This window comes from Xenopus laevis, chromosome 1S (assembly GCF_017654675.1).
Source record: "Xenopus laevis strain J_2021 chromosome 1S, Xenopus_laevis_v10.1, whole genome shotgun sequence".
Lineage (NCBI taxonomy): Eukaryota > Metazoa > Chordata > Amphibia > Anura > Pipidae > Xenopus > Xenopus laevis.
Window position 1 is genome coordinate 77,477,552 of NC_054372.1, and position 13,930 is coordinate 77,491,481.

Sequence of the window (13,930 nt, forward strand, 5' to 3'; positions counted from 1 at the left end):
CATTAAGCATACCTGTAGCTGACCAAAACATTACACCCATAAATTATTGGAGCCTCAAAAAGTTGCACAATAACTAGCTACGTCTCTATAATTCTATATCTGGCACAGATGGTTTATGGTTAATATCACTTAAAAACATATCTGAAATTGGAAAGTTGCACGCTGTTAAAATAATTAAATGTAGTGATTTATTTTTGAATTCACAGTTTGCATACTATTCTTAAGAAAAGGACAAATTATGGCAAATTATGTATATTCTTTTACAAATCTTGTGTGATACTTACATTCCAAGTGTACCTCTTGCAGTGAAACGATGAAAAAAATCTAGTGTTTGGATTTTACTCAGCAACAGAAAAATTAAATTTTTTAAAAACCTTTGTGACAGAATTTTGACTATTATGTCTTTGTCATTGCCTGAAGACTTTGAAAGAGCATAGAATACTAACATAGAAAACTGTTATTATGTCGTTTTATAGTGATTTAATAAAAAGTCTTAACTTGGCCACCAGTAGCCCCATTTGTTTCCATGTAACTGACCAGTAAATGGCTCATTGGCTGCTATGGGTAACTAGACAAGTAACTACTAGACCATGGGTAACTAGACAAGTAACAACTAGATCATTAACCCCTTTATCTGCATAAATTATTTAGAGTATAAAAAACTAGAACAAATATCTGTTTTCATCTAGTTGTGTAGGCTGCCCTTTGACTTAGCAAGAAGAGAGCTATATTCATTTCATAACTCACTTCACATCTGCTGAATAACCATGGATATTTTTGTACACCACCCTGCCTAAGGCAGCCTTCCCGGTGTTGCATTGCTAGTGGTAGCTCTGCATAAACCTTCCCATTCTTGTAGACAAATTGGTGTTTCAAGTTGTATTGTCACTGGTGATCTTGTTATATTAATAAAAAAATGTCAATATGGTCACTTACAGGAAAGCAATTAGAATAACAATTGTGAATGAGTGTATAATTTGATGTGTTCATAATATTTCCACTAAATATTTGTTTTTATGATTATGATGGGGACCTTACAAATTGCTTCTGTCTTGCAGCATTCTTACCGGACATCAAAAAAGCATCATAATCTAGTGTGCAAAAATGTTTTTACTTTATCTAGATGAGAGAATTGATAAATTAACCAGAGATACAGGATAATAATTTATGATGGGGGCAAAATACTGACTTACAATTACCATGATTTTTCCTTGCAATAAACCTGATCAAGGGCCCTTTGTATACATAGGGGCATATTTATCAAAGATTGAATTACGAATTGAAAAAATTTCGAAATTCGAATTCAAAAAGACCAACCGAAATTAAGTCAAAGTTTTTTTTTTATGGTCGAATAGGTCCATTTTTGATCGAATGGGTCCGTATTCGGCCGAATTTGAATCGTACGAATCGAAGAAATAGTGCATTTGATCTAATTCGATTCAAAGTTTTTCCCAAAAAAACTTTGATTTTTCAAAGTCCACCAATTGACTCCAAATAGGTTCTAGGAGGTCCCTCATAGGCTAAAACAGCAATTTGGCAGGTTTTAGATGGTGAATGGTCGAAGTCAAATTTTTTAAGAGACAGTACATGATAAATTTCGATATTCAAATTTTTTAATTTTTTTCAAATTCAAATCGAATTTGGACTATTCACAAAAAATAGCTCGAAATTTGAATTATTTTCATTCGAAAATTCACCTCAACCTTTGATAAATCTGCCCCATAGTATAGAGCACACATAATTGCACACTAGTAGGTACATGTGAACAGCCCATGAGCTTCCAAATGGACACCCTTCACACATCCCCTTGTTTGTGTGCCATTATTTATGAATATCTAGGAAATCTTGAAGCACTCTTTGTAAAGTGGTGTTATGCACAGGGCTTCTTTGTTTAAAGGGATACTGTCATGGGAAAAAAAAAATTTCAAAATGAATCAGTTAATAGTGCTGCTCCAGCAAAATTCTGCACTGAATCCATTTCTCAAAAGAGCAAACAGATTTTTTTATATTCAATTTTGAAATCTGACATGGGGCTTAACATACTGTCAATTTCCCAGCTGCCCCAAGTCATGTGACTTGTGCTCTGATAATCTTCAATCACTCTTTACTGCTGTACTGCAAGTTAAAGTGATATCACCCCCCCTCCTTTTTCCCCCCCAGCAGCCAAACAAAAGAAAAATGGGAAGGTAACCAGATAGCAGCTCCCTATCACAAGATAACAGCTGCCTGGTAGATCTAAGAACAGCACTCAATAGTAAAAATCCATGTCCCACTGAGACACATTCAGTTACATTGAGAAGGAAAAACAGCAGCCTGCCAGAAAGCATTTCTCTCCTAAAGTGCAGGCACAAGTCACATGACTGGGGGCAGCTGGGAAATTGACAAAATGCCTAGCCTCATGTCAGATTTCAAAATTGAATATAAAAAAAATCAGTTTTCTCTTTTGAGAAATGGATTTCAGTGCAGAATTCTGCTGGAGTAGCACTATTAACTGATGCGTTTTGAAAAAAACATGTTTTCTGATGACAGGATCCCTTTAACTTTACTGTTTTTTTTTTTCTAAATGGCAAAAGGCACAGAATGCAGTGTATCGTGATCTAAGTGATGTCATTATGTGGATCTTATTATTCTAACACATTGAAAATGAGTCACAGACTGTCATACTATGCAGACTTTATTTTTTGTCTATAAAACAGACGTGTGGTTAAACAGGGTTTTGGTAATCAAAAATCAAGCATTTCATGCTAGTAGCATAGGGGCAAATTCACTAAGCGCCGAAGCGACGAACGCTAGCGTTAATTCGCTAGCGTTTGGCATTTTCGTTACTGCGCAAATTCACTAACGCATGCTGGCGTAGTTTCGCTAGTGTTACTTCGCACCCTTACGCTTGGCGAATTTTCGATAGCGAAGAAACTACGCAAATTCACTAACGCGCGCAGTGTAGTGAACGCTACCTTTTACGCTAGACTTCCTTCGCCACCTCAGACCTGCCGAAGCGCAATAGAGTAGATAGGGATTGCTTCAAAAAAAGTCAAAATTTTTTCTAAGTCCCAAAAAACGCTGGAGTGTTTTCTACATGATGGGTGATAGGCTGAAAAAGATCGAAAAAATTTTTGGGGCTCCCCTCCTTCCCCCCTACATTTCCTGACTCATGGCAACTTACCTAGACAGTGGGCACATGTGTAGGGCAAAATAAAATTTTTATTTGATGTTTTGAAGATTTTCTAGCCATTTGTAGTGCTGATACGTATTCCTCCATTGAAATTTGAATTTGGCGCCGTATGCAAATTAGCCTTCGCTAGCGTAACTTCGCTTTACATAGCGAATCAACGCTAGCGCAACTTCGCAAACTTACGCTACCCCTGTGCGCAACTTCAGATTTTAGTGAATTTGCGGAGCGCTGGCGAAAATTCGCCTGGCGAAGTGCGGCGAAGTTGCGCCTGGCGCAACTTCGATTCTTAGTGAATTTGCCCCATAGAGTCTAATACTGGTTTTAAATCTGATGCAAAAGTATTCTGAGTTGAGTTTATACTATTTACTCTTACATACATGTTTGCCATTGGTCCTGTATATTTTTCAAGTGCCAGATTCTAGAAAAACCCTACATACTTTAACAGGTAAAAGGAACCACTCTGCAAAAAAAAATATCAAGGTAAGGTAAAGTGGAACTAACATAAACACAAAAAATATGTATATAAAACATAATCTCATCTCATCCATTCAAATAATCCATTAAAGGAAAGCCATAACTTAAGAATGAATACTTAACCATCGGATAATTTATATTATAAAAGGTGACCTATTAAAGAATCATACCAAATAGGCATACATATATCAGTAAATATTGCCATTTTTCATCTTCTACCTTGATCCTAAGTTTTGAGATGCTCTGTGCGCTCCCTCACATGATCACAGCACATGATAATAGATAACACAGGTTCAAACTGTAACAGAAGTGTGGATGTAAAATAGAGAACTCTGTCCATTTATTGGCTGTCCATTTATTAGCATGTACGTGTCCTATAGGTTTGGATGTGAGTACAAGGAAGCATATGAGCCAGGGGCAGCCATTAGCATTATTCTATTAAGGATTATCGAACAGCATATACTACTAAAAACATATGCTTTTATTATGCAGTGTTTAACATATGGGCTGTTTTAGATATATTTGTCTAGATACCTGTAATTTTCAGGGGTAGAGTTTCTCTTTATTTATGTTCTATGGTTTTAAATCAAGTTAATTGTTGCTATTACTTTTCAGTAATCTGAAAATCTTTTGATGAACCATTTAGTACCAGTACATCATCAGTCTGTGCTATGATGTATTTGAGTACAGTACATCATTTTTATTCTTTTTGGCCTGAGATAAATTTAGAATATTAGACTGTGTTTTATGACAGTCAAGTTTCGTGTTGTTTTTTAAACTTTTTTAATAGTGAACATTAAACTGTATAAACTATAATCATGCAAATTAAATTCAGTGACCATTATGTTATTGCCTGTGTCAGTTGATAGGTCTCTCTTCTTAAGTAAATAATTTTAATCTGTTATAACCATTGTTAGCCATTGTAAAACTGCTTCAGTCAACTAAATTTGTAACTATAAAACAAATCTCCAGCCTCTATTCCTACATTTTCTAATCATATGAACTGCAAAATGTTTGGGCTAATACTAAACTGCTTTCACTTGATCAAACTGTTTCATTTTATTAAACTATTCTTTGCCCCTATATGTTATATGCCATTGCCATCTGTGCTAATTTCCAATGTGCTAACTTACAATGAATGTGCTTCAAAAGTTTTAAAAAATAATCTTTGCTGCATTTGATGGGATGACCATTTCCTCTTTTATTAAAAGCTATGATTGTGATGATAAAAACTAGAACACCGAAATAATATATGCACTGTGATGATATACTGCATAAAAGAAATATTAACATCTTACGGTGAAACAAAGCATAAAACCTTAATTTGGATTTTTTTTACAACAGGCATTCCCTACTAAAACAAATATTAAAAATCAAAACTAAGGTTTATGGAGATGTCTGTTAATTAAGGATTATTCAACAAATAGTCATAATAAAACCAAAAAGGAAAAAGAAAGAAAGATTCAGATCCATCAGTCTATTACTTTTGTAAACAAAAGTGAGACCACTATATCATTATCTTTTCGCCTAAAAATAAAAATAAATAAAATAAGGCAAAAAGTGTTAAAATAAAAATAGATTTCTTCCCTGATGTATGGTTATGCTGCTGGTAATTCAAAAAGTTACGTAGATATTATTTTCATTTTTACCCAACTTATCCAGTGATGCAACCTGGACACTGAAACCTTACCGACATTTATTTTTTTCCTTCCCTTACCTAATTCAGCTTATTTGAATAAAACAAATAACGAATGTCTTGTATTTTTCCAATATGATGGCATATAAGGAATGCCATTTGTACTTCTCTACAGGTATCTATTTTAATAAAGGAGTAAGTGTATTTGAAAAGAATTATATTCAGCTCACAACATTGTATAGGCAGGATATACCCACAATGCTTTTTTCAGCAATCAACAATTATACCTTGGCCTTCTTAGGTGAGGAAAACTACAAAATAATATTTACATAAGATTGTTTAATTTCAACTGATAGTTCAATTCAGCATATCTGTTCTCAAATAAAAAATATTGTGCATGTAAAAAAATAAATAGTTATTACACAAATTCCAGCTACTCTGTCATCATGCTTCAGCTAAAGAGGCTTTATAATTAGACACTATTGCTCCTTTTTGAACACCAAGTTTTCCATTTTCACAATTTGACAAATGAACCTAACAGCTTACCTACTAGCTAAAGATTATAGCAGGCCTATATATATATATATATATATATATATATATATATATATATATATATATATATATATATATATATATATATATATATATATATATATATATATATTCAGATAGAAGAATGAAGCAGCACACGATTCTTTGCAAAAGTGTATATTACAGATATAGCATCAATACAGCTATGTATTGATGCTATATCTGTAATATACACTTTTGCAAAGAATCGTGTGCTGCTTCATTCTTCTATCTGAATATTTCTAGTGGGGACGTGACGGGGTCCCCCACAGGAGCGTGCACCGAGGTCAACGCTGACTACACTACTGAGAGTGCTGGGGCACATTTCGATACTATATATATATATATATATATATATATATATATATATATATATATATATATATATACATACACACACAGTGTATATATATACGTGTATATGCTGCTCTATGTATCTACTGTACAGTTGTGTTTTTTTTATATACATACATGCTTGCATGTATTCACCTGATGTATATGTGTTTTTGTTAATATACATCCATCTTTTTGAGATGAAAAGGTTCCCGAACAGAAAATCAAACAAACATAAAAGAAAAACATATAGCACATACATACAACTGCAAACACATTCGCATACACTCACTATAAAAATGGCCAACATTCTTAACATAAATAAATAATAAAACAGGAAAAATCTATTTGCTGGTTTGACAGCCATTAAATTTACATTTTATGGAAAGAGAATCATGAAATCATCCTTATCCCCTTGCAGTAAGCATTACCAAAGACCAAAGCAGAGCAACTATAATTAGATATATTCGAGCTTAGCTGCACAACATAACTTTTTTTAATAAAAGCAAGCTAGAAGGGAAATATAAGGGTTTTTTTTACTTTCTTATTTTTTGTCTTGTCATTATTGAGCCATATTGGTTCCTATTTCAGTAGCATCAACTTCTGTAGAAGGTAGGGTTCCGCAGGCAGGTGGCTAGTCACCTGCAACAACCGAGGGGTCTTGCAGTAGCTTCCAGGCTGCTGTCCGTGTCAGATGCTAGTGTTTGATCAGTGGACATGGAGGAGATATCATTGACTGATGAGGACGGAGGGAGACTCTCACTGCTGTTCACTGCTGCACCTGTGCTAAGAAAATGAACAGCAAAACAATTGAACGTTAGTAATTCCAGGACTTAAACAAGAAATGCAAAATTTTGCTTTGCATAGGTAATGAAATATCCATAGCATTTTATACATATAGTAGCATATCTATACAATTTGTATAAAAATTGAATCCTTTGTAATACAGTTAACTCGCCATAGTTATAATTGTATATTTTGTTGACTATACACTTCCAATAATATCATAATTTTCTAAAATTGCACTTGGGAGACTGTAAGTACCCAGTGCAAAATAAGTGCAAGAGGGTTTGCTGGTATCACTCAGTGTGTCTTGTCACATGTATGTGGTGTTGGAGCAGCAGTTACAGTATATGCAGTATTTACATGTGAAAGATGTTGGTGGGTTTTTATCTTGGAATCTGAACTGCAGACTCTAAGGGGCAAATTTACTAACCAGCGAAAATTCACCAGCGCTGGCTTTGCGCACATCGCAACACTTCGACAGGCATAAATTTGCCTGGACAACACTGATTCACGAAGATCCGAAGGCACAGGGTACCGAACGCTGGCGAAGTTGCGCTAGCGAAAATACGCTCAGCAGTTCGAAGTTATGTTAGCTAATTTGCATACGGCATGCAGTTAAAGTATCATGGTTGTATATCCGACAGCAAATACATTACACTACACAAAGCCTTGGAACCTTAATAAAATTATATAGAGGTGTTATATTGCCCTACACGTGTGCCCAAAGTTTAGTTTAGGTGCCATATGTTATCAAATGTAGGGGGGAAGGGGGTACCCCAAAAGATTTTTTAGATCTTTTTCAGCCAATCACCCTGTAAAAAGGAAAAGACGACAGCGTTTTTTGGGACTTTTTTTTGAGGAACTCATATCTACTCTTTTGCACTTTGCCTGGTCTGGCGATAGAGGTAATGGTCAGTAAAATAAAAAAGTGAATTTGTGTAGTAGCGCTCTTTCGCCAGAGCGAAAATTCGCCTGGCGTTAGAGTGCGAAGTTGCCCCAGATTCTATCTCCTTGGTGAAATTATGCGACTGTTTGTAAATTGACAAAGTGTCGAAATGACGTCACGCTGGCGTTAGCCACTTCGCCCTTTAGTAAATTTCCCCTGCACTGAGGGCAGCAGCGAATGTGGGGGAGGAAAGGAGGCTCGCAGAGCAACCATTATCAGGGGTCAGTGTAGTGGGGGTGGAGAAAGAGCAGTGGAGGCTAAGGGAGGCAGGTTTGTTACAGTTACAAGGGGAAGTAGGGGACTGAAGGGTAGGGGGGCTGGATCACAGCTTGTCAAAAACAATTTGCCATTTTGGCTGAAGATGCTGGGAGGAAGGCTCTGAACTGGCGTGTATGCAAGCTGACTTTCAGAGCACCCTGGGAGGCAGTGGCTCTTATATGGGAGGTGGGGGGTGTGCAAGGAATGAAAGGCAGGTTTTAGTTATAGGGGATTCAATTATAGGGTAATCTGCTGCAAGGATCCTTCATGCTGAACAGTCTGCTTCTTGCCTGGTGCTAGGATTCAGCATGCGGTGGAATGAGTGGACAGGTTATTGGGACCGGCTGGGGAAGACCCAACGGTCTTGGTACACATAGGTACCAATGACAAAGTTAGAGGAGAAGGTGAAGCACTCAAGAACGGTTTTAAAAAAGTAGGTGTAAAGTTGAGGGTGAGGACATCTAAGGTCATTTTCTCAGAGATAGTACCTGTGCCACGAGCAGGGGGGCTTAGGGAAATGAATGCATGAGAGATTGGTGTAGGGAGGAAGGTTTGGGGTTTTTGGAGAAGTGGGCTGATTTCTCGGCTACAGACTCTTTGCTAGTGATGATGGTGCAGCTGTTTTGGGGGAGAAGATAGCTAGAGGGTTGGAGGAGATTTTAAACTAGGTGTGGGGGGAGAAGGTTCAGTAAAGGATTCAGTGGAATGTCCAGTCCAAGTTGGACTGGACATGGGGGGCCCACCGGGTTACTACACTACTCGGCCCCTTGCGCACATACGCGAACATCTGGGTGCATGACGGCAGCATGTGCAAACATCGTCGTGTACGTCAGCATGTGTGCAAACGGCAGCATGGATGTTTGAATGACCAAGTGCATGCGCTACCGGCGCTGCTATTGATTTATATTTGGGGGCCCGGAGATCGGGGGCTGGGCTGGTGGGGGCCCATGAGGGCTGGGGCCCACCGGGTTTTTTCCCGGTTTCCCGCTGGCCCAGTCTGACACTGGATGAGATAGTGGTCAAGGGAAGGGAAGATGGGGAGGAGATATGGTTGGGGTAGTAGTGACCATAATGTTATATCATTTAATGTCTTGTGCAAAAAACTAATATACACTGGGACAACAAAAACCATGAATTTCAGAAAAACTACATTTAGTGCCTTGAGGGCTGCCATTCAGAGCAATGATTGGGGTATTATGTTTTCATCTAAAAACACAGAACAGAAATGGTTGTTATTTAAAATGATATTAAATTGTTACTGTTCTTAATTTATTCCGTTAAGGAGTAACTGTAGAAGCACTAAGAATCACCCTATGTGGCTTAATATATAAGTAAAAAAGTTAATAGGAAAGAAGAAAAAGGAAATTAAAAACTACAAGTCTGTTGGGACAGAAGCTGCATTTAATGAATATAAACACTATAATAAATGTTGTAAAACAGCAATCCAGAAGGCAAACAAAGGAAATGAAAAGTGCATTGCGGCTGAGGCTAAGACTAACCCCAAAAAGTTTTTTAGCTATATTAATAGTAAAAAGATGTGGGTTGACTGTTGCTCCTTTAAATAATGGTACCAGTATGGTTGTAACAGATACAGAAAAATCAATTCTTTCAATTTCCCCCCCCCCCTCTATGGGGGGTTTGCCCCCCCATAGAGGAGTCTTAAGTTCCCAGTGCAGCTATGAAGTGAGACTGGGAACTTAAGACTCCTCTATGGGGGGTGGGCGTGTCAGTCACCCATCAATCGCCCACCGGCAAGACCATGCAGATTGATGGATGACTGACACGCCCACCCCCCAAGAGCTGAGTGACACACCCACTGGCCTTGTCCTACCGGCACCTGTAGGGCTTGATTTGGAAGACAGCAAAGCTCAACCAGCACTGAAGTACATAGAACCTTTTTTTGTGACTCTAGCCATTGCATCCTCCATGCTACAGATATGGACTCATCTATTATGCTGTGTTTTGAGATTATGCATTTATTGGCACTTAATAACCATGTAATTTCTATATGAGACTACTGATTGCATGTGGGCAATATTATTTTATTTTTATTCTATTTTTATTGTATGTCCAGGCTTTATTTTTCTTTTTCTTTGTGCTGTATACTCTTTTCCACGCCCCTTGACACCTGATGAAGTCATCACGTTTGTTTTCCCGCCACTTGGGGTTTAACCCTTTAAGTGCCAGCAGAATTGACCAATTTGGTTACGCGAAATGCCAGACGTTTTTGAAACATTCTGTGCTCTCTCACTTTAGGGGCATTTTCTGAGGGGAAACCTATAGTTCACCTAGGAAAACTATACATTGTTTTTTTCGGGAGAAACTGAGCTTTCTAAATCTGCCTGAGTTTTCATGTATTTCCACCTCTGCAAAAAGATTTATAGTGCTAAATACAAAAAAAAATGAAAAATTCCTATTTTTCACAATATATGAACTTATACCTGAAAAATGTTTCATTTTACGCATGAAAATCCAACTGATTTGGAAAGCCTCATGTCTCTTGAACGTGCCAATACCAAATATGTATAGTTTTAGGCAGATTTAGGACATCTGTACAGCAAAAACTCCCGGCAGTATATTACCGAATTTTGAAAGCAGAAGGCAGAAAACGGCATACTTTTGATTCCAAGGCCACAAAATCCTGAAACAGTATGTTTACCCCAGAAGACCATATATTTTTGGAAAGTACACATTCTGCCGATTCTAAAATGGGTAACTGTGTCTCTCTACTCCTAACTACCAAACATCAAAGCTTGTCTGAACGTAGCGTTTTTTATCAAAATGTATCAAAATTTTGAAAAATCACTTCAAAGGTTTTATTTTGCTGCTCCGCATATCACACACTATATTAGATACCAAGAAAAAGCACCCTGAATATGATTGCCAGGGGTCCACTGAACAGTTTGATCCCCATTGTGCATAGGATTACCAAAGTACCTGGCATTTAGAGACCCCAATATGAAGTTAGCACATCCAAATTGTTCAGAACTTTACTTCAGCTACTGAAAAATCAACACACTGACTGCATTTTTTTTGGGGTAAAAACACCGAAATATACGTTTACCCCCCAAAACCATATATTTTTGGAAAGTACACATTCAACCAAATCTAAAATGGGTACCCATGCCTTTCTGCTCCAAACTACTGAGTCGCAAGGCTTTCCCAAAATTGTCAGTTTTGGTGAAATATCTGAAAATTTCCTAAAAGCTTCAACTTCCCAGCACCATATCACCCATGTATCATTACATACCAAGAAAAAGCACCCTAAATATGATTGTCAGGGTTCCTCCAAACAGTTTGGTAGCCATTGTTCATAGGTTTACCAAAGTATCTGGCATTTAGAGGCCCCAAAATGAAGTTAGCGCATACAAATAGTCCTGTGGGTAACTTCAGCTAATGAAAGATCAACACACAGGAGAAAGCTCTCTGTTTAGTGCTGAATTAAGCATTAAAATTCCTGTTTGAGACAGGATTTTTTGTTATCACTTGGTGTGTGAATGTGAAATTTGGGAAGTTTTGAGTTGATTTTCTTTACTAAAAATCGATTTTTCTTTTGACCCTGAAGGTGAGTGATTCCTAGCCCAGTTCCTTTCACTTGCTCTGGGCTACAAACTCACTGTTAGATCCCCTACCCCTCCCCCGCACCTGGGTGTCCGTTTCATTTGCATTTTTCTCTTGTTTCAGCACAAATTGTTTAATTTTTGTACAGATTGAGTGGATATTTTGATTTTGCACTCAGTTCTGTGAGGAGAGAAAGCTAAAGGGAGAAGGATTTAATATAAGTATAAATATAAAATCTTTTCCAGCAGCAGCAGTGCAGCTCCCAGGCACCTGCTCACATTAACCCTCTCCCTGCCACAGCTTCTGAACTTAAAACTTACTTTTTTGTTAATCAATAGTATAAAGCTTTCTTTTTGTGTGGTGTTGTGTAAAATAATGGGAGGGAATAAAAAGGAAAGTTATAAAAAAACATCTCTTGGTTCTAAAGCAAAAGGACCTGAAAAACCCAGCTGTAGCTCTGCAAGGAAACACCAGTCAGAGCCCATGTCAAAAAGCCCCATTGCCTCTACTTCTGCTGCTGCAGCCAATGTAACCCCTGCTAAAACATTTGCACACGCGGTAGCTACTGGCAGCAACCCTAGCCAAGTCACTGCTGGGGTAGAGAAGCTTACAAGGAAGCATGGGGTCAGATGCCTAATGTCAAGCACTCATGGCATAGAGGCTTATATAAAGGCTGCAGCTGAAGTGGTGGGCCACTCTGCAGTAGTGGCAGCAAGTAAAATGTATGGGAAAGCCATAATCTTTGCCCGTACTCTAACTGCAGTGCATACTCTGGTACAGAGGGGTATCACAGTGGGAGGGAGTTATGTCCCTGTAGAACCCCTAGAAGGATTGGGCACAAGGGTGGTTTTATCTAATGTGCCCCCCTTCCTGCAAGACCACTTATTGTACCCCCACCTGCAAGCCCATGTGGAGTTAAAATCAAATATGTCTAGAATTCCCCTGGGGTGTAAGGAGAGCAGACTGAGGCACGTCCTTTCCTTTAAAAGGCAGGTGCAACTACTTTTACCTCGGGGGCAAGACACTATTGAGGGGTCTTTCGGGGTTCCATTTGAAGGGGTGCTGTATAAAATTTTTTACAGCACAGAGGAAGTGAGGTGCTTCCTTTGCAAGAACCTGGGGCACACTCGCCAGAGTTGCCCCAAAGGGCAAATTAAGACCACAGCCCCTGTTCCTGCTCCCAGTGCCTCAAATAAAACATCTTATCCTGCTGGGACTATTTCAGCAGGGTCCTCAAAGGGGATATCTCCTTCACTAAAGAACCTCAAGGTGGCTGTTACACAACCCACCTCTACAACATCCAAACCTCCTCCTTCTTCACTGAAGACATCTAAGGCTGCAGCATGTCTTACAATTGCGGCATAAGAGAAGGGGGGAAAACATGTCAAAGCTTCCCCCAGGGTCACAGTTGTTCCTACCACAAAAAAGTGTACCCCTGTTATGGGCACCCCTGAAGGTGTGGGGGTACCCATGATTGCAACACCTGTTGGGGTTGGGGCAGATAGTGGCCTTTCCTCTTCAGATGCCAAGAAAAAGAGGAAATTTAAATCAAACTGGCTGGTACCTGAGGAATGGGCATCAGTGGTTAATGATGGGGCACCCCCATCCAAGGGTAAAAAGGGCAGCAAAACTTCTGCTCCTCATGTGGTGACATTGTCTGGCCCAACTGTTGGTCACGATCAACCGGTGTCAGACCATGCACTCTTGCCTCCAGACCAGGTGGGGAATAATGAGGTTAATGGTCTGCATGGCCTTGAACATGGCAGTGTTGGTTTCCCCACAGAGTCAGGGGTGCAGTATCTGCCTCAAAATCATTTGGAAGATCTTCCCTTGGAGTGTAAAGAGACACCTAATGAGACTCCTGCAGAGTGGGCAGTCAGTGTTCCTGAAGTGCTGAGATTTGGCAACTGCAACCAGCCTCAGTTTTTAGTGCCTCAGGGTATTTCACTCCAGGAGGGGGAGAATATTGGGCTAACCCCCATACAGGACCCTGCAGATAAAACTGCTGGGAAGGATGGTGAGGGTGGAGTTGTAAATACGGAGGAGGGTAGCCAGACAACCTCTACTGTTCATGCTAAAATCTCTCCTCCCTTGTCTTCAACTGACCCAAATGTTATTGCCATCCAGAAAGCACAGCAGGTAGTAGAGAGGGCAGAGGCTAACCATCGAGCCTCCAAAGCTCTACCTGTTG

The 13,930-nt window shown here is 38.8% G+C and overlaps 1 protein-coding gene across 7 annotated transcripts in view; it reads right to left on the minus strand.

The window, feature by feature from the left end:
- Window positions 1–6,535: 6,535 nt before the first annotated feature.
- Window positions 6,536–13,930, minus strand: part of mapk10.S (mitogen-activated protein kinase 10 S homeolog) — a 228,294-nt gene continuing 220,899 nt past the window's right edge. For 6 of the 7 annotated variants that reach the window (XM_041579776.1, XM_041579777.1, XM_041579771.1 and 3 more), the window contains one exon: window positions 6,536–6,969. In XM_041579776.1, the coding sequence (XP_041435710.1) occupies window positions 6,827–6,969 (143 nt within the window). In that variant the 3' untranslated portion in view covers window positions 6,536–6,826. Of the gene's footprint in view, window positions 6,975–13,930 lie in introns of all 7 variants that reach the window. The other variant, XM_041579774.1, reaches the window with a different exon arrangement.